Here is a 15752-nt window from a genome sequence, read left to right as displayed (position 1 = left end):
CACCCAATACCATGCACTTGATTATGAATGTTTTATATTGTGTTGAAAACTTCCAACTTTGTTCTTTTTCAAAATTCTTTTGGTTATCTTAGGTCTTTTGCATTCTAGAATAATGTTTTACAATCTGCTCAGTCCTTACGGTTTTTGTTTCTTTCATGAATGAATGCTTGATTTCTAAGCAAAGCAAAATTTTCTTGATTTTTCTGATGTTTTAAGATCAAAGTTTCTCAGCATAGCTAGAAGTTTGCTGTCTTTATAAATGTCATGTCTTTTAAAATACTTTGCTAACTTTGATTTGGTAATATTTTATATAAAATATACATAAAATATTTTGTGGGGTTAGATATGTATGTATTTTTAAATCTCACAAAATATTATACTCTCAATCTTAGTTTAGATTTGCCTATATATTTGTTGCTTTGTGTCAGAAGGTGTTTTTATTTCGCCCTCATTCTTTTTTTTTTTTTTTTTTTTTGAGACGGAGTCTTGCTTTGTCACCCAGGCTGGAGTGCAGTGGTGCAATCTGGGCTCATTGCAACCTCCGCCTTCCGGATTCAAGTGATTTTTGTGCCTCAGCCTCCCAAATCCTGGGATTGCAAGCATGTGCCACCATGCCTGGCTAATTTTTGTATTTTTAGTAGAGATGGGGTTTTGCTATGTTGGCCAGCCCGGTCTTGAACTCCTGGCTTTAAGTGATCTGCCCACCTCAGCCTCCCAAAGTTCTGGGATTACAGACGTGAGCCACCATGCTCGGCCTTCATCCTCATTCTTGAAAGACATATTTGCTGAGTACAGGATTGTATGTTGGTAGTTATTTTTGTGTTGAAGATACTATTCCATGTCTTCTGATTAAATTATTGCTGTCAAAATTAACTATCAGTCTTATTGTCCTTCTTTTGAAGGTAGTTTATCTTTCTCCTTGGGCTTCTTTTAAGATTTTCTCCTTGTGTTTTCCCAGTTGCATAATGTGTCTTTGTGTGGATTTCCTTTATGTATCCTGCTTGGGATTTGTTGGACTTTTTGAATCTTTGACTTGGTGTATTTCATTGGCTCTGTAAAATTCTCAGCTATTATCTCTAGGTATTTCCTTCCTCATTCTTCTCTTGTTTTGGGATTCTGATTAAATAGATATTAAACCTCACTTTATCCTCTATGTCTGTTACGTTTTCTTTGTTGTTTTTCATCTTTTTGTCTCTCCATGATGCTTTGCGGATAATTTCTTTTGCTCGGTCTTCTAGTTCACTGATTCTCTCTTATTTGTATCTAACCTCCAGCTGTCTTAGTCCATTCAGGCTACTTTAACAAAATACAGTCAGCCTTCCATATCTGCAGGTTCTGCATATGTGGATTCAATCAACTGTAGATGAGGAACCCGTGGATATGGAGGGCCGACTGTATTACGCCATTTTATGTCAGGAACATTTTATGTAATTCCTGAGAATTTGGTATATGTGTGGGGGTGGGAGGGTGGGATGTCCTTGATCCAATCCCCTGTAGGTACCAAGGGATAAACTGTACCTTAGATGGAGTAATTTGTAAATAATAAAAATTTATTTCTCACGGTTCTATAGGCTGGAAATTTCAAGATCAAGGTGCCAGCAGATTCAGTGTCTGGTGAGGGTTGCTTTCTCTGTTTCAAAGATGGCTCCTTTTTGCTGTGTCCTCACATGGCAGAAGGAGTAAACGTGGTCTCTCATACCCTTTTGTAAGGGCCCTCTGATCCTATTGGTGAGGGCAGTGCTCTCAAGACCTAATCATCTGCTAGAGTCCTCGCTTCTTAATAGTATCACACTGTGATTAAGTTTCAACATATTAATTTTGGAGGGAGACATTCAGACCATTGCATTGTTCTTAAACTATGAGTTGAGCTTTAAGTTTTAATTATTTTTAGTTGAGTAATTGTGCTTGATCTTTTTCATATCTGCTCTGCTTTTTCCAGGATCCTTTTTCCTACAAGTTTTTAAAAACTTTTGTTCCTTTAAATATAATAAGCATTGTATTATAGAATTTGTGACTGATCATTCTAAGATTTAAAGTCTCAGATCTTTTATTTCTCCTGATTGTTGCTCATGGTGTCTTATCTTCTGTTTGTTTGGCTATAATGGAGGCCCCAAATGAAGGCTTCTGCTACTAAAGAGGATTTGTGTTTGCTTCAGTCAAAGAAAGAGAAAGTTGAATTAATTCTTTCAGCCTTCACTTTTGCCTTGGTAATTCCTTATGCCTTTTCAGCCATTTCATACTCTTTAAGATTTTAAAAAGTATTTTTTCTAGCTATTTTAGTTTTCTTAGTGGGAGGGTTAGTGTGAATAATCTACTATTACCATAAATTAAAAATCGTATCAAGTTTTACTAGGTTTTAATTTAATTCAGCTTTGCATTCTTTTAGATTCGCTCAGCTTATTTTGAGTTAGTTTCTGCATTGTGCCAGCGCATTCCACAGTTGATGAAAGAGGAAGCATCCAAAGTGAGCCCATCAGTTCTACTTAGCATTGATGACAGTGACCCAATTGTCTGCCCAGCTCTCTGGGAAGCTGTACTCTATACACTTACAACTATTGAGGTATGTAAGAGAGGCACATTTAGTACACTGAGGAATGAACCTATGAGATAAGAATATCCAAAACTTACTGGGAAAATGCTTTCTTGGAAATAAAATAATCTAAACTTGGCATAAATCTTAAAGTGACTAAAATGGCATAGCATTTTTATTTTATTTTGTTTTGCCAGTATTAATTATTCTTTAAACCTTATGTGGCCTAGTGCAGTCACCATATCTGAATTTTATATTTAAGATGAAATATAATTAAGATTGAAATATAATTGTCCCTTTTAGAAAGCAGCTTTTATACAAATAGAAGTTAAATAATTATTTCTAATCAATACTGTCTTGTAAGCATGTCGAATATATGATCATTATATGTAATACATTTATAATTTCAGTTTTAGTTTTTAATGGTGGTGAAAGATTTTAGCTTTTTTTAGGTAAAATACTTGGTTTTTCTTTTTGAGAGCCTATATGTTTTCTCTTTTAATTGAGAAAAGTATGTTTATGATCTCTAATTACTACTATAATCTTTTGTTTGGTTAGGACTGTTGGTTTCATGTAAATGCAAAAAAGAGTGTGTTTCCCAAGCTATCAACTGTGATTCGTGAAGGTGGTCGGGGTCTAGCTACTGTCATATATCCTTACCTTCTGCCATTCATCAGCAAGCTCCCTCAGTCCATCACAAATCCAAAGTTGGATTTCTTCAAAAATTTCCTCACGTCTCTAGTTGCTGGGTAAGTAATTTAAATTTTTGATTTTTAAAACAAAACAGATTTTCTTGTTTTTATACTCATTTTCTTTCTTACTTAAATTTTTCCAAGTTGTTTTACTATTCATTAAATACTTTTAAAGTTTTCAGAGAATTACAATTGATATTTTTTTCTTGAGTACGTTCAAGACTTCAGTGGTAGCACACAGCAGGAAGTTAGATAAATAAGGTAAAGCTCCTAGTTGGAAATAGGTCAACTAGGCTATTTTTCAAATTAGCCATTTTTTTTAACAGCAGAATGTGCTAACCAATTGCATCACAGACACATGTAGCCATTTTTTATTTTTTATGTTGATAAATACAAATGCCTAAATGCAGAAAATTAGCCAGTGAAATTTTTAAAACATCAACAACTTTAACTACTATAGATGTTTAAATTCACACTTAAAAAACTGTTTCAGTACATTTGTTGAACTTAGAAGATACATCATTTTATTAATGATTACAAATTTTTTTTACTACACCATTATCTTTATTTGGTTAATAAGTTATCTCGAATTTGCAGGTGGATTGGTCCATGAATAGAAAATTAATATCTCGGCTAGGCGTGGTGCCTCACAGCTGTAATCCTAGCACAGGCCAAAGTGGGAGGATTGCTTGAGGCCAGGAGTTCAAGACCAGCCTGGTCAAGACAGTAAGACCCTATTTCTAAAAAAAAAAGAAGAAGAAGAAAAAGGAAATATCTTATTTTTATTTTTTACTGATACATTTTTTGAAAATTCATATTCTCATTGGGCTATATGTATTTTCATTGGTATTTAATTTGTAGTTTAAGAAACTGCTTTAAAAATGTTTCTTCTGTCATGATGCCTTTTTGAGGTCTTTATTTTGATAATTCTGAGTTCTTGTTTCTTCTTCATGAAAGAGTAATCCAGTTATTAATTATTTCTTAGGCTGTCAACAGAGAGAACTAAAACCAGCTCTTCAGAGTCCTCGGCAGTAATATCTGCTTTTTTTGAATGCTTACGTTTTATAATGCAGCAAAACTTAGGTGAGGAAGAGATTGAACAGATGCTCGTCAATGATCAGGTATCTATAATGTAAAAGTCGTCAGTGTCTTTGCATACTGATTATATAGGATCAAGCTCATTGTGTCTTGTTGACATTTTTAGTAATAAGTCTTCCTTGTAAAAATTTTATTTTTGTAATTTACCAATTGAGTAATGTGTATTTCTGACCAGATAAGTAAAAATTCCATACTCTCAGTTGCTAGCATGGTATGATAACTAAGAAACTGATCAGTGTCTGGATGCAAAAATCCCTTTTTTTTTTGAGACAAAGTTTCACTCTTTGTTGCCCAGGCTGGAGTACAATGACGCGATCTCAGCTCACTGTAACCTCTGCCTCCCGGGTTCAAGCTATTCTCCTGCCTCAGCCTCCCAAGTAGCTGGGATTACAGGCACCCGCCACCACACCCAGCTAATTTTTGTATTTTTAGTAGAGACGGTGTTTCACCATGTTGGCCAGGCCAGTCGAGAACTGCTGACCTCAGGTGATCTACCCACCTCGGCTTCACAAAGTGCTGGGATTACAGGTGTGAGCCACCGCGCCCGGCCTGTAAAATCCTGTTTTAGAAAGATGTAATGCAGGCTGGGCGTCGTGGCTCACGCCTGTAATCCCAGCACTTTGGGAGGCCGAGGTGGGTGGATCACCTGAGGTTGGGGGTTCAAGACCAGCCTGACCAACATGGAGAAACCCCATCTCTACTAAAAGTACAAAATTAGCCAGGTGTGGTGGTGCATGTGTGTAATCCCAGCTACTCAGGAGACTGGAGAATTGCTTGAACCTGGGAGGCAGAGGTTGCAGTGAGCCGAAATTGTGCCATTGCACTACAGCCTGGTCAGCAAGAGTGAAACTCCATCTCAGAAAAAAAAAAAAAGAAAGATGTAATGCAAAGCAGAATTTTGAAGTTGCTATTTATGATCTTTTGTAGTAAGTTTAAATAAATCATGAAGCAATCATCTTGTTAATTCTAAAATACTCAAATTATGCTTTGTGAAAGTTTGGCTTGGGTTTTAGAACCAGAGATGAGAGAAGGTTATGGAATATGGTTCTTTACAGTAGGAAATTAGTGAGATTATAGAAGTCCAGATCTTAGGATGTCTCTACCCTTATTTTTGTAATTTAGGAAATAGGATTCTGCACTCTGTGGGTCCTAGGTATATTTTATGTTGACTTATAGTCTCATATCTTAGATTTGCCTATAGTTAAGGCAGAAAAGCAAAACACTTAAATCCAGAAGATGCAAAGAAAACTAGATTGTTAATGACCAAGAATCCCAGTCAGTTTTATCATGAAAAAGGAATAATTGAGGTGAAATCATTAAGCTCTTGTATGATATGAAAGGGATCTTTAGGTTAACTTTTTCAGAGTTCTAGGGGAAAATTTATGTTTTTCAGTTATTAAATATGAAATAGTGTTTTACAAATACTTTGTTTAAATTTTCTCTTGAAAATAGAACTTTTATATTTTTTACCTTCTGTGAGTGGAAAAAACAGTTTTTCCTCTATTCTCACATCATAGTAATCAACACAGAAGACTTCTGTGACCAAATATGTGGAGATTTCTCCCACCCAGCAAGCAGTCAGTTCTGCAGCAGATACCAGCTATGTGTCCTCCAATTCAATTCTGACTCTCTACCTGGAGATAGTGTCAGATCTCACTGGCTTAGGACTCAGTCCCACAAGACCGCTCCCCACTTCTGATGTCAATCGCAAGCCCCAGGCTGTTTTACCTGGGCTTCTGACCAACCAGCTGTACATCTAAATCAGGGATCCCATGACCCCCTCCTGGGGTTTGCTTAATTTGCTAGACTGTCTCACAGAACTCAGAGAAACAATTTACCAGTTTATTATAAATGATATTACAAATGAAGAAATGCACACGGTGAGATACGGGAAGGGGTGAAGAACTTCCACGCCCTCCGTGGGTCCGCTACCCTCCAGGAACCTCCACATGTTCAGCTATCTGAAAGCTCCCTGAATGCTGTCTTTCTTGCATTTTTATGGAGGCTTCGTTACTAGGCATGAATGATTAAGTAATTGCCACTGGTGATCAGCTTAACCTTTAGCTGCCTTTCTATCCCTGGAGGTTGGGGAGGTATTGAAAGTTCTAGACCTTTAATCCTGCCTTGGTCTTTCTGGTGATCAGCCCCCATCCTGCTATATAGGTGCTGCCAGCCATCAATCAACCCATTAGCTTACGAAATGATATCACTTTGGAGATTCCAAGGATTTTAGAGTTGTGTGCCAGGAGATGGGGGTTGAAGACCAAATATATATTTTATGATATTCTACCTTTTCTTTCAGTTGATCCCTTTTATTGATGCAGTTCTCAAAGACCCAGGGTTGCAACATGGGCAGCTATTTAACCATTTAGCAGAAACTCTAAGTTCCTGGGAAGCCAAAGCAGACACGGAAAAAGATGAAAAAACAGCTCACAACTTGGAGAACGTACTGATACATTTCTGGGAAAGACTGTCAGAGATCTGTGTCGCGAAACTCAGTGAGCCAGAAGCTGATGTTGAGTCCGTTTTGGGTGTATCTAACCTATTACAGGTGCTTCAGAAGCCGAAGAGCTCATTGAAGTCAAATAAAAAAAAAAACGGTAAGGTTAGATTTGCTGATGAGATACTTGAAAGCAATAAAGAGAATGAAAAATGTGTATCTTCAGAAGGAGAGAACATTGAAGGCTGGGAATTAACAACTGAACCTTCTCTCACTCATCATTCTTCAGGCCTTTTGTCTCCTCTAAGGAAAAAACCTTTGGAAGACTTAGTCTGTAAACTCGCGGATATAAGTATTAATTATGTCAATGAACGAAAGTCAGAGCAACATCTAAGGTTTCTTTCTACTCTGCTTGACTCCTTTTCTTCAAGCCGAGTATTTAAAATGCTACTTGGTGATGAAAAACAGAGTATTGTCCAAGCCAAACCTCTTGAAATAGCCAAGCTTGCACAAAAAAATCCTGCGGTGCAGTTTTTATACCAGAAACTGATAGGTTGGCTAAATGAAGATCAAAGGAAGGATTTTGGTTTCCTGGTGGACATTTTGTACAGTGCTCTCCGGTGCTGTGACAATGATATGGAAAGAAAAAAAGTCTTGGATGATCTAACCAAGGTATTCCTGTTGTATATCTTTTCAAACTATTTGAATAATAGATGAGTAGAATGAACCTGCTTATTGTTTTCTGGTTGTTTCTTCACTGTGAGTGTCCATTTTAGGACAAGCAATATATTCTTGATCATGATTTGGGAAGTATCTAGGGCTGCTGGGTAGATGTTCAGCAGTACCAGGGTGACAAATACTTGTAGTTAAAAGGTGAATTCTTTTAATCTATACATTTAAAAAGTTGGATAAGAACATTTTAGTTTTGTATTGGTTACATGGGTACTTCATTTACTTTTTAAAAGTTTTAGCTGGGCATGTTGGCGCATGCATGTAGTCCCAGCTACTCAGGAGGCTGAGGTGAGACATTGGCTTGAGCCCATGAGTTCTAGACTAGCCTGGGCAACATAGCAAAACCCCATCTCAAACAAAAAGTTGTTCTAGCAGATTGTTTCTAACTCTTTTTCTTTTTTCAGGTGGACTTGAAATGGAATTCTCTTCTTAAGATTATTGAAAAGGTATCTTAGGGATTTTTTTTTCTTTTTTTTTTGTATTTATGGGAATAGAAATATTATAACCATAGTCCTATTTACACAATAAATATGGTCAGATAGTCAGGTTCTGTGTTAGAGAACTTCCTCATTATTGTAACTTTCTTCCTATAATGTGGGAAGATATTTGTTCTTTTCCTTTCCTGTAGTAGTATTTTTCTGGTTAGTAATATTAGGGAAAAATGAACAGGCTCTGGAAAATCCAGTGTTTCTTTCCTAGAAGGTAACAAAGGCAGATTTAAACATTTTATTATCTTTTAATTAAAGCTACAACTTTCTGCTGTTATCCTAGTTACTTTTTCTACTGCAGAAATGGATTGGTGGTTCTAGCTTTGGGTAGAACATATGAGAAAATTAAGTTTTCTCTACTCCGAAACACTATGTAGGTAAATAAAAATCTTCCAGTCTTTGTGTGATTGCCACTGACTAAGAAAATTAGTGGTAAGAATAATGAAAAGAAATGAAAGAACATAAACAATTTACAAATTTTCAAAATGGCTTAAGTATTCTTTCCTAATGAGGATGTAAATGTTATAACTAACACTTTTCCAACTGTAGAGATGTTATGACTAGCTATCTGAAATTCTTACTCCTTTTTAAAGCATTTTCAAATTATCTTTCTGTTTTCATAGCTAACTCCTGAATTTGCAAGTTTTTTTCTATTTTTTAAATTGTAGTAAAACACATAGCATGAAATTTACCATCTTAACCATTTCTAAATGTACAGTTCAGTAGCATCAAGTATATTTACATTGTTGTGCAGTTTCCATAACTTAATTCATCTTGCAAAACTGAAACCCTGTATCCATTAAACAGTAACTCCCCATTTTCCCCATAGTTTTATTTTTACAAAATAAATACAGAATATTTATTATTTTTCAATGAGGAATATGACTTATCAGGCACACTATTTGCCTTAGTTTATCTAGTGCCTTCTCTCCCTGTAGCCAAGTTACATGAAGAGCTAAATTATCAGAAAGCTCCTTGATAAGCCTTGATTCAGAGCAGGGGGTGCAAATAATTTGATAAGAGTAGACTAATGTATCCATTTCCAACTTAGGAATGTACCTGCCGTGAAGTGCAAATACTCACATCTGTGTGGAAGAAAATCCTCTTCCTGAGCAGTGATTGGAAGTTCCTAGCCAGTGTTTGCTGCCTGCGCTTCCATGACTCACTAGCCTCCTCATCTCCTTACAGCTAGGCAGCTTCTTTCATTAGATATGTTCATACTGGCATATCTCAGAGACATCGTAAGTTCAGTTCCACACCACAGCAATAAAGCAAGTTACACAAGTATTTTGGATTGCCAGTGCATATAAAAGTTATGTGTACAGTGTAGTCTATTAAGTATGCAGTAACATTATATCTGAAAACCAATGTACATATCTTAATTTAAAATTAATTTATTGCTAAACAGTGCTAATGATCATCTGAGCCTTCAGCAAGTTGTAATCATTTTGCTGATGGAGAGTCTTGCCTCGATGTTCATGGCTGCTGACTGACCAGGGTGGTGGTATCTGAAGGCTGGAGTGGCTGTGACAATTTCTTAAAATAAGGACAATAGTGCAGTTTGCTGCATTGATTGACTCTTCCTTTCATGAAAGATTTCTCTGTAGCATATGATGCTGTTTGATAGCATTTTACCCAAAGAAGAACTTCTTTCAAAATTGGAGTCAATCCTTTCAAACCCTGCCACTGTTGTATCATCTAAGTTTATGTAATATTCTAAATCCTTTGTGGTCATGTCAACAATGTTCATGGCGTTTCACCAGGAGTAGATTCCACCTCAAGAAACCACTTTCTTATCTGTAAGAAGGAACTCCTCATCCATCCACATTTTATTATGACATTGCAGCATTTCAGTCACATCTTGAGGCTTCATGTCTCATTCTAGTTCTTTGCCTCTTTCCTCCACATCTGCAGTTACTTCCTACACTAAAGTCTTGAACCTCTCAAAGTCATCCATGAGGGTTGGAATCAACTTCTCAACTCCTATTAATGTTGCTATTTTAGCCTTTTCCCATGGTTCATGACTGTCTTAATGGCATCTAAAATGGTGAGTTTTTTCCAGAAGGTTTTCAGTGGACTTTGCCCAGATCTATCAGAGGAATCACTGTCTATGGCTGCTATAGCTTAATGAAATGTATTTCTTAAATATTAAGACTTGAACGTTAAAATTACTCTGATTCATGGGCTGCAGAATGGATGTTGTGTTAGCAGGCATGAAAACAACATTAATTTCCTTGTACATCTCCATTAGAGGTCTTGGGTTACCCAGGTGCATTGTCAATGAGTAGTAATATTTCTACTCATTGTAGAATTTTTTTCTTTTTTTCCTTCGTTTTTCCAACAGTGGGCTTAAGATATTCAATAAACTATGCTATAAACGTGCTGTAATTTAGTCCTTGTTATTCCACTTATAGAGCACAGGCAAAGTAGATTTAGCATAAGGTTAAGAACCCTGGGATTTTTAAAATGAGAAATGAGCATTGGCTTCAACTTAAAGTTACCAGCTATATTAGCCCCTAACGAGAGTCGGCCAGTCCTTTGAAACTTGGAGGCCAGGCATTGACTTCTTGCTAGCTATGAGAGTCTTAGATGGCATCTTCTTCTAATATGTGACTGTTTTACCTCCACTGAAAATCTGTTTAGTGTAGCCACCTTCATTATTGATCTTAGCTAGATCTTCTGTATAACATGCAGCAGCTTCTACATCAGCACTTGCTGCTTCACCTTGTACTTTTGTATTGTGGAGATGGTTTCTTCTTTTAAACCTCATGAACCACCCTTTGCTAGCGTCAGTCTTTTCTTGTGCAGCTTCCTCACCTCTCAGCCTTCATAGAATTAAAGAGAATTAGGGCCTTGCTCTGGATTCAGTTTTGGCTTAAGGGAATGTTGTGGCTTGTTTGATCTTCTGTCTGGACCACTAAAACTTTGTCCATATCAGCAGTAAGTCTGTGTCACTTTCTGTTACTCTTGGGCTCACAGGAGTGGCACTTTTAATTTCCTTCAATAACTTTTCCTTTGCATTCACAACTTGGCTGTTTGGCACAAGAGGCCTAGTTTTCCATCTCTCTTGGCTTTCAACATGCCTTCCTTGCTAAGCTTCATCATTTCCAGCTTTTGATTTAAAGTGAGAGATGTGTGACTCTTCCTTCCACTTGAACATTTAGAGGCCATTGTAGTGTAATTAACTGGCCCAATTTCAGCATTGTTGTGTCTAAGGGAATAGGGAGGCCTAAGGACAGAGAAGAGAGATTAGGGAATGGTCGGTCAGCGGGGCAGTCAGAACACACACACAATATTTGTTGATTAAGTTTGCCCTCTTATATGGCAATGGTTTGTGGCACCCCCAAACATTACAATCGTAACATCAAAAGTCACTGATTGCAGATCACTATAACAGACATAATAATGAAAAAGTTTGAAATATTGTGAGAATCACCAAAATGTGACACAGAGACACAAAATGAGCATATATTGTTGTAAAATGGTGCCAATAAACTTGCTCAATGCAGGGTTGCCACAAATCTTCAATTTTTAAAATTGCAGCATTTACAAAGCACAATAAATATTAAGCCCAATAAAACGAGGTATGCCTGTACATTATGTTGAATTTCTTATCTTGCTATCTCGAGAGGCATTTTATTCAGAAGTTTATTTTGTTTACCAGGATTCTGCAGAATAGATTGGTTTTACTTGGCAAACTACACTGGGAAAGCAGGTATCACAGCCATCTAAACTCTAAAGTAGTTTTTCTTGTTTTTTGGAATCTTAATACTTTATGAGCAGAGTCTTAAAATCATCTTTTTTTTTTTTTTTTTTTTTTTTGAGACAGAGGCTCACTGTGTTGCCCAGCAGGCTAGAGTGCAATTGCAACATCTCGGCTCACTGCAACTTCTGCCTCCCGGGTTCAAGTGACTCTCCTGCCTCAGCCTCCCGAGTAGCTGGGATTATAGGCATCTGCCACTATGCCCAGCTAATTTTTGAATTTTTAGTAGAGACAAGGTTTCACCGTGTTGGTTGGTCAGGCTGGTCTTAAAGTCATCTTTTAAAAAAACCATCAATTAAAAAACAGATTTGAGTTTTGGAACCAGAAAAGGACCTTAGAGATTTTCTAAGTTAATCTTTCCAACTTTCAAATTAGGAGATAGGCCCACGTTGATTAAAAGATTTGACCAAGGTCATAGGCTAGTTAGTGATAAAGCTTGGACTAAAATATAAGCTCTGGTTACCTACAATTTTTAAAGAAAAGGATAAAGTTTTCCAAGCACTACCCAATCTGCACTTGGATTTTTTTTTTTCTTCCAGATTGCTTTGAAATGAACCAAGTTGCAAATTCCTTACTTCTCAGCCCTTAGAGCAAAAGAAGCTCTGGGAACATGGATCAGCATGCTTTAGGGGTGGATTTACAGTTTTTTTTTTCTTGCTTCCCCACCTCATGAAAATAAGTTGCTGTCAGATATCTGGCCCTAGTAACTCTATATCAGAGAATTTGGGGAAATAAATCCCATTGTTCATATTGAAGTAATTTACCATTATTATACATTAATTGTTCTTTAATTTTAGCAAAATTAATGAACAAAAATTTATAGAGCATTTATAAATCTATCTTCAGAGTTTATTCATTATTCATTGAACATATCTACAGTGTTGATAGCAGGTATCAAAGAAGTTTAAGACAGTCTCTACTCTCAAGGAACTTACAATCTCATTGGAAAGACAAGATATACACAGATGAAACATTTAAATAATTATACAATCCAGTAAGTGCTTTAGAAATTCAGAGAAAAGCAGTGATCATTGTGGGCTGGAGTGGATGGGGAGACTCCATAAAGTAGGTGGGATTTGTACTGATTTTCAAAGAATGGATGGGATTTTAAGTTAAAAAAAAAAGGGGGGGGGTGGGGGAATATTTATGGCTGGGAAGGTAACATAGCAAAGCATGGAAGTGAACATCATCCAGGCTTAGTGGGGAACAGGGAGGATACCAGTCTTCCTAGAACTTCAGGAGGAGGAGGAGGGGGGATAGAATTGGAGCCATGATAATGAAGGGATAGTAATATGGTACAAGTAATATTTTGGACAGAGAGAGTATTTGATCTTGCTGTTAATCTTTTCTTTAATTTTATGGTTTTAGGCATGTCCTAGTTCAGATAAACATGCTTTAGTAACTCCTTGGCTCAAAGGCGATATCCTTGGTGAGAAATTGGTCAACTTGGCAGATTGTCTTTGTAATGAGGACTTGGAATCCAGGGTATCTTCAGAATCTCACTTCTCAGAAAGATGGACTCTTCTAAGCTTGGTATTATCCCAACATGTTAAAAATGGTAGGACAAATATGGCTTTTGTTTTCTAATGGGGAATAGTCCATTTCATCTTTGTGGGAGATTGCATGGGGCTCAGCTTACGTGTTATTGGTTAAAAATAACAGGACTTACTCATTCAAATGTTTTTTTTCTTTTCTTTTCTTTTTTGAGACTGAGTCTCCCTCTGTCGTCTAGGCTGGAGTGCAGTGGTGTTATCTTGGCTTACAACATCTGGGTTCAAGTGATTCTTGTGCCTCAGCTTCCCAAGTAGTTGGGACTACAGGTGCATGCCACCATGCCTGGCTAAATTTTATATTTTTAGTAGAGATGGGGTTTCGCTGTGTTGGCCAGGCTGGTCTCGAACTCCTCACCTCAGGTGATCTGTCTGCCTCAGCCTCCCAAAGTGCTGGGATTACAGGCGTGAGCCGCTGCGCCCAGCTCATTTACATATCTTAATATTGTAAGCACCCTAATTGTTTATTAATCTTCATACCATGACTTAGAAGATATTTAATATTTTTAGTTCTATATCCTAAAGGGTTTTTTTTTTTTTTTTTAGCTCATAAAGTTGACTCATGACTTAAAGGGTTTTCAGTGTAGCAAACTTGCTCACCCTAACTGTAGACGATTTCTGTTTTCTACTTAATTTAAAACTGCCTTTTTTACTTGAGGGCCTTTATGTGTGAGAGAATGTGTTGATTTGTTGATAAAATTTTGTCTAATACATAAACACCATTTTAAAATCCAGGAAAGACCCATAGAATTATTAATCCAAAGTAAGATATTTAAAAATACACGTTAATATTTTTATTTTTTGTCTGTTTGAACCTTTTTTTCTCTAGATTACTTAATTGGAGACGTATACGTTGAAAGAATCATTGTTAAACTTCATGAAACTTTATTCAAAACAAAGAAATTATCAGAAGCTGAAAGTAGTGACTCATCAGTGTCTTTTATCTGTGATGTGGCCTATAACTATTTCAGCTCAGCGAAAGGATGCTTGCTACTGCCATCATCTGAAGATTTATTATTAACTCTCTTTCAGTTATGTGCTCAGAGCAAAGAAAAAACACATTTGCCAGGTAATAGCCTACTGCTCAAATGTTTTGTTGGGAATCTCCGGCTCTGACCTTCATAGTGAGTGTAAGTGCCCAGGCTTTATTAATTGAATCATAATGTGTTTGAAAGTTTAAAGCATTTTGAGTAAAGGGCTACAGTCTTAAACACTTTCAGCTTTAGAATAAGCAAGTTAAAGATGTACGTAGATGTTATTTCTAAAGATCTCACTTGATATTCAAAGAAATTTGGAATGAGCCATAATTGATTAGGTAGAATCTTAGTCCATTCAGCAGTTCTGGCATGTTCCTTAATTTCTTGATGTCTTAGTTTCCTCATTTGTAAAAGGGGGATAATAATATCCCTTTATTATAGTAAAAACATTCAATCTTTGGTGTATATCAAAATAGAATTGAAATTATCTTTTTAAGGACTATATTCTTGCCTTATATGCTAATTCAGACTTACTTGTGAAAGGAACATAAAAAAATACTATCTATAGAGAGCTCTCCTCCTCCCACCCTTCATTCTTTCCTTTCTTTTTTTCTTTCCTTCTTCCTTCCTCTTTCTCTCTGTCTTTTTTTTCTGCCCGTCATTGGCTACCAACCCTTTCTTAAATACTAACTTCTGTATTTGGAAAAGGTGTAACAATTTTTTTTTAAATGTCTCCAAAAGGACAACTCTTGTAAATAAGTTCAAGCATAAAAATGTAACTTTAAAAATCTTACCATTTTACATTTATATGATACGTGCTAGCTTGTATGATTGCATGTTTATGACACAGTTGCTTTGTTTGGCAATTGAATTTTGAATGGCAATTTAAAATTTTTCTTTTTTAAATGGTATTTAAAAAAATCTCAGATCTGTAGAGTTGTTTCAAACATTTTGTGCTGATTAGAGTTAATTCAGTGAGATTACAAATTCCTGTTGACATCTTGATTTTAGATTTTCTTATCTGTAAACTGAAAAATACTTGGCTCTCTGGTGTAAATTTATTGGTTCATCAAACTGACAGTTCATATAAAGAGAGTACCTTCCTACATTTGTCTGCTCTGTGGCTGAAGAACCAAGTTCAGGCTTCATCTTTGGATATCAACAGGTAACCTTTTTTGAGCTTGGTTTCAATGTCTCTTTTATACTTGAACAGTGTCCTTAAATTAGATTCCATGATCAGGGTGAGTGCCTATGAAAAACGACTTGTAGGGCTCGTCCCTATAATCCCAGCTACTCAGTAGGCTGAGGCGGGAGGATCAGTTGAGACCTCCAGGAGTTTGAGACCAGCCTGAGCAACATAGTGAGATGCCATCTCTTAAAAAAAAGAGAAATGAAAAGTGACTTGTTAGGTAACAAATCTATAGGACTCTTATGAAAAGACCCAAACAAATTTTTCCAAAACCATTTTGTTTGAATGACCAT

General features: G+C 36.4%; 1 protein-coding gene across 2 annotated transcripts in view; it reads left to right on the top strand.

Moving 5' to 3' along the window:
* Positions 1–15752, top strand: part of LTN1 (listerin E3 ubiquitin protein ligase 1) — a 64824-nt gene that overhangs the window by 19199 nt on the left and 29873 nt on the right. For both annotated transcript variants that reach the window (XM_031005257.2, XM_055373844.2), the window contains exons 7-14: positions 2387–2560; positions 3089–3279; positions 4208–4343; positions 6623–7432; positions 7897–7938; positions 13112–13301; positions 14123–14362; positions 15282–15435. In XM_031005257.2, coding sequence (XP_030861117.2) covers positions 2387–2560; positions 3089–3279; positions 4208–4343; positions 6623–7432; positions 7897–7938; positions 13112–13301; positions 14123–14362; positions 15282–15435 — 1937 coding nt within the window. The remainder of the gene's footprint in view (positions 1–2386; positions 2561–3088; positions 3280–4207; positions 4344–6622; positions 7433–7896; positions 7939–13111; positions 13302–14122; positions 14363–15281; positions 15436–15752) is intronic.

This window comes from Gorilla gorilla, chromosome 22, assembly GCF_029281585.2.
Source record: "Gorilla gorilla gorilla isolate KB3781 chromosome 22, NHGRI_mGorGor1-v2.1_pri, whole genome shotgun sequence".
NCBI lineage: Eukaryota > Metazoa > Chordata > Mammalia > Primates > Hominidae > Gorilla > Gorilla gorilla.
Note: the sequence above shows the minus strand (reverse complement) of the source record. Positions and strands in the feature narration are given on the sequence as shown.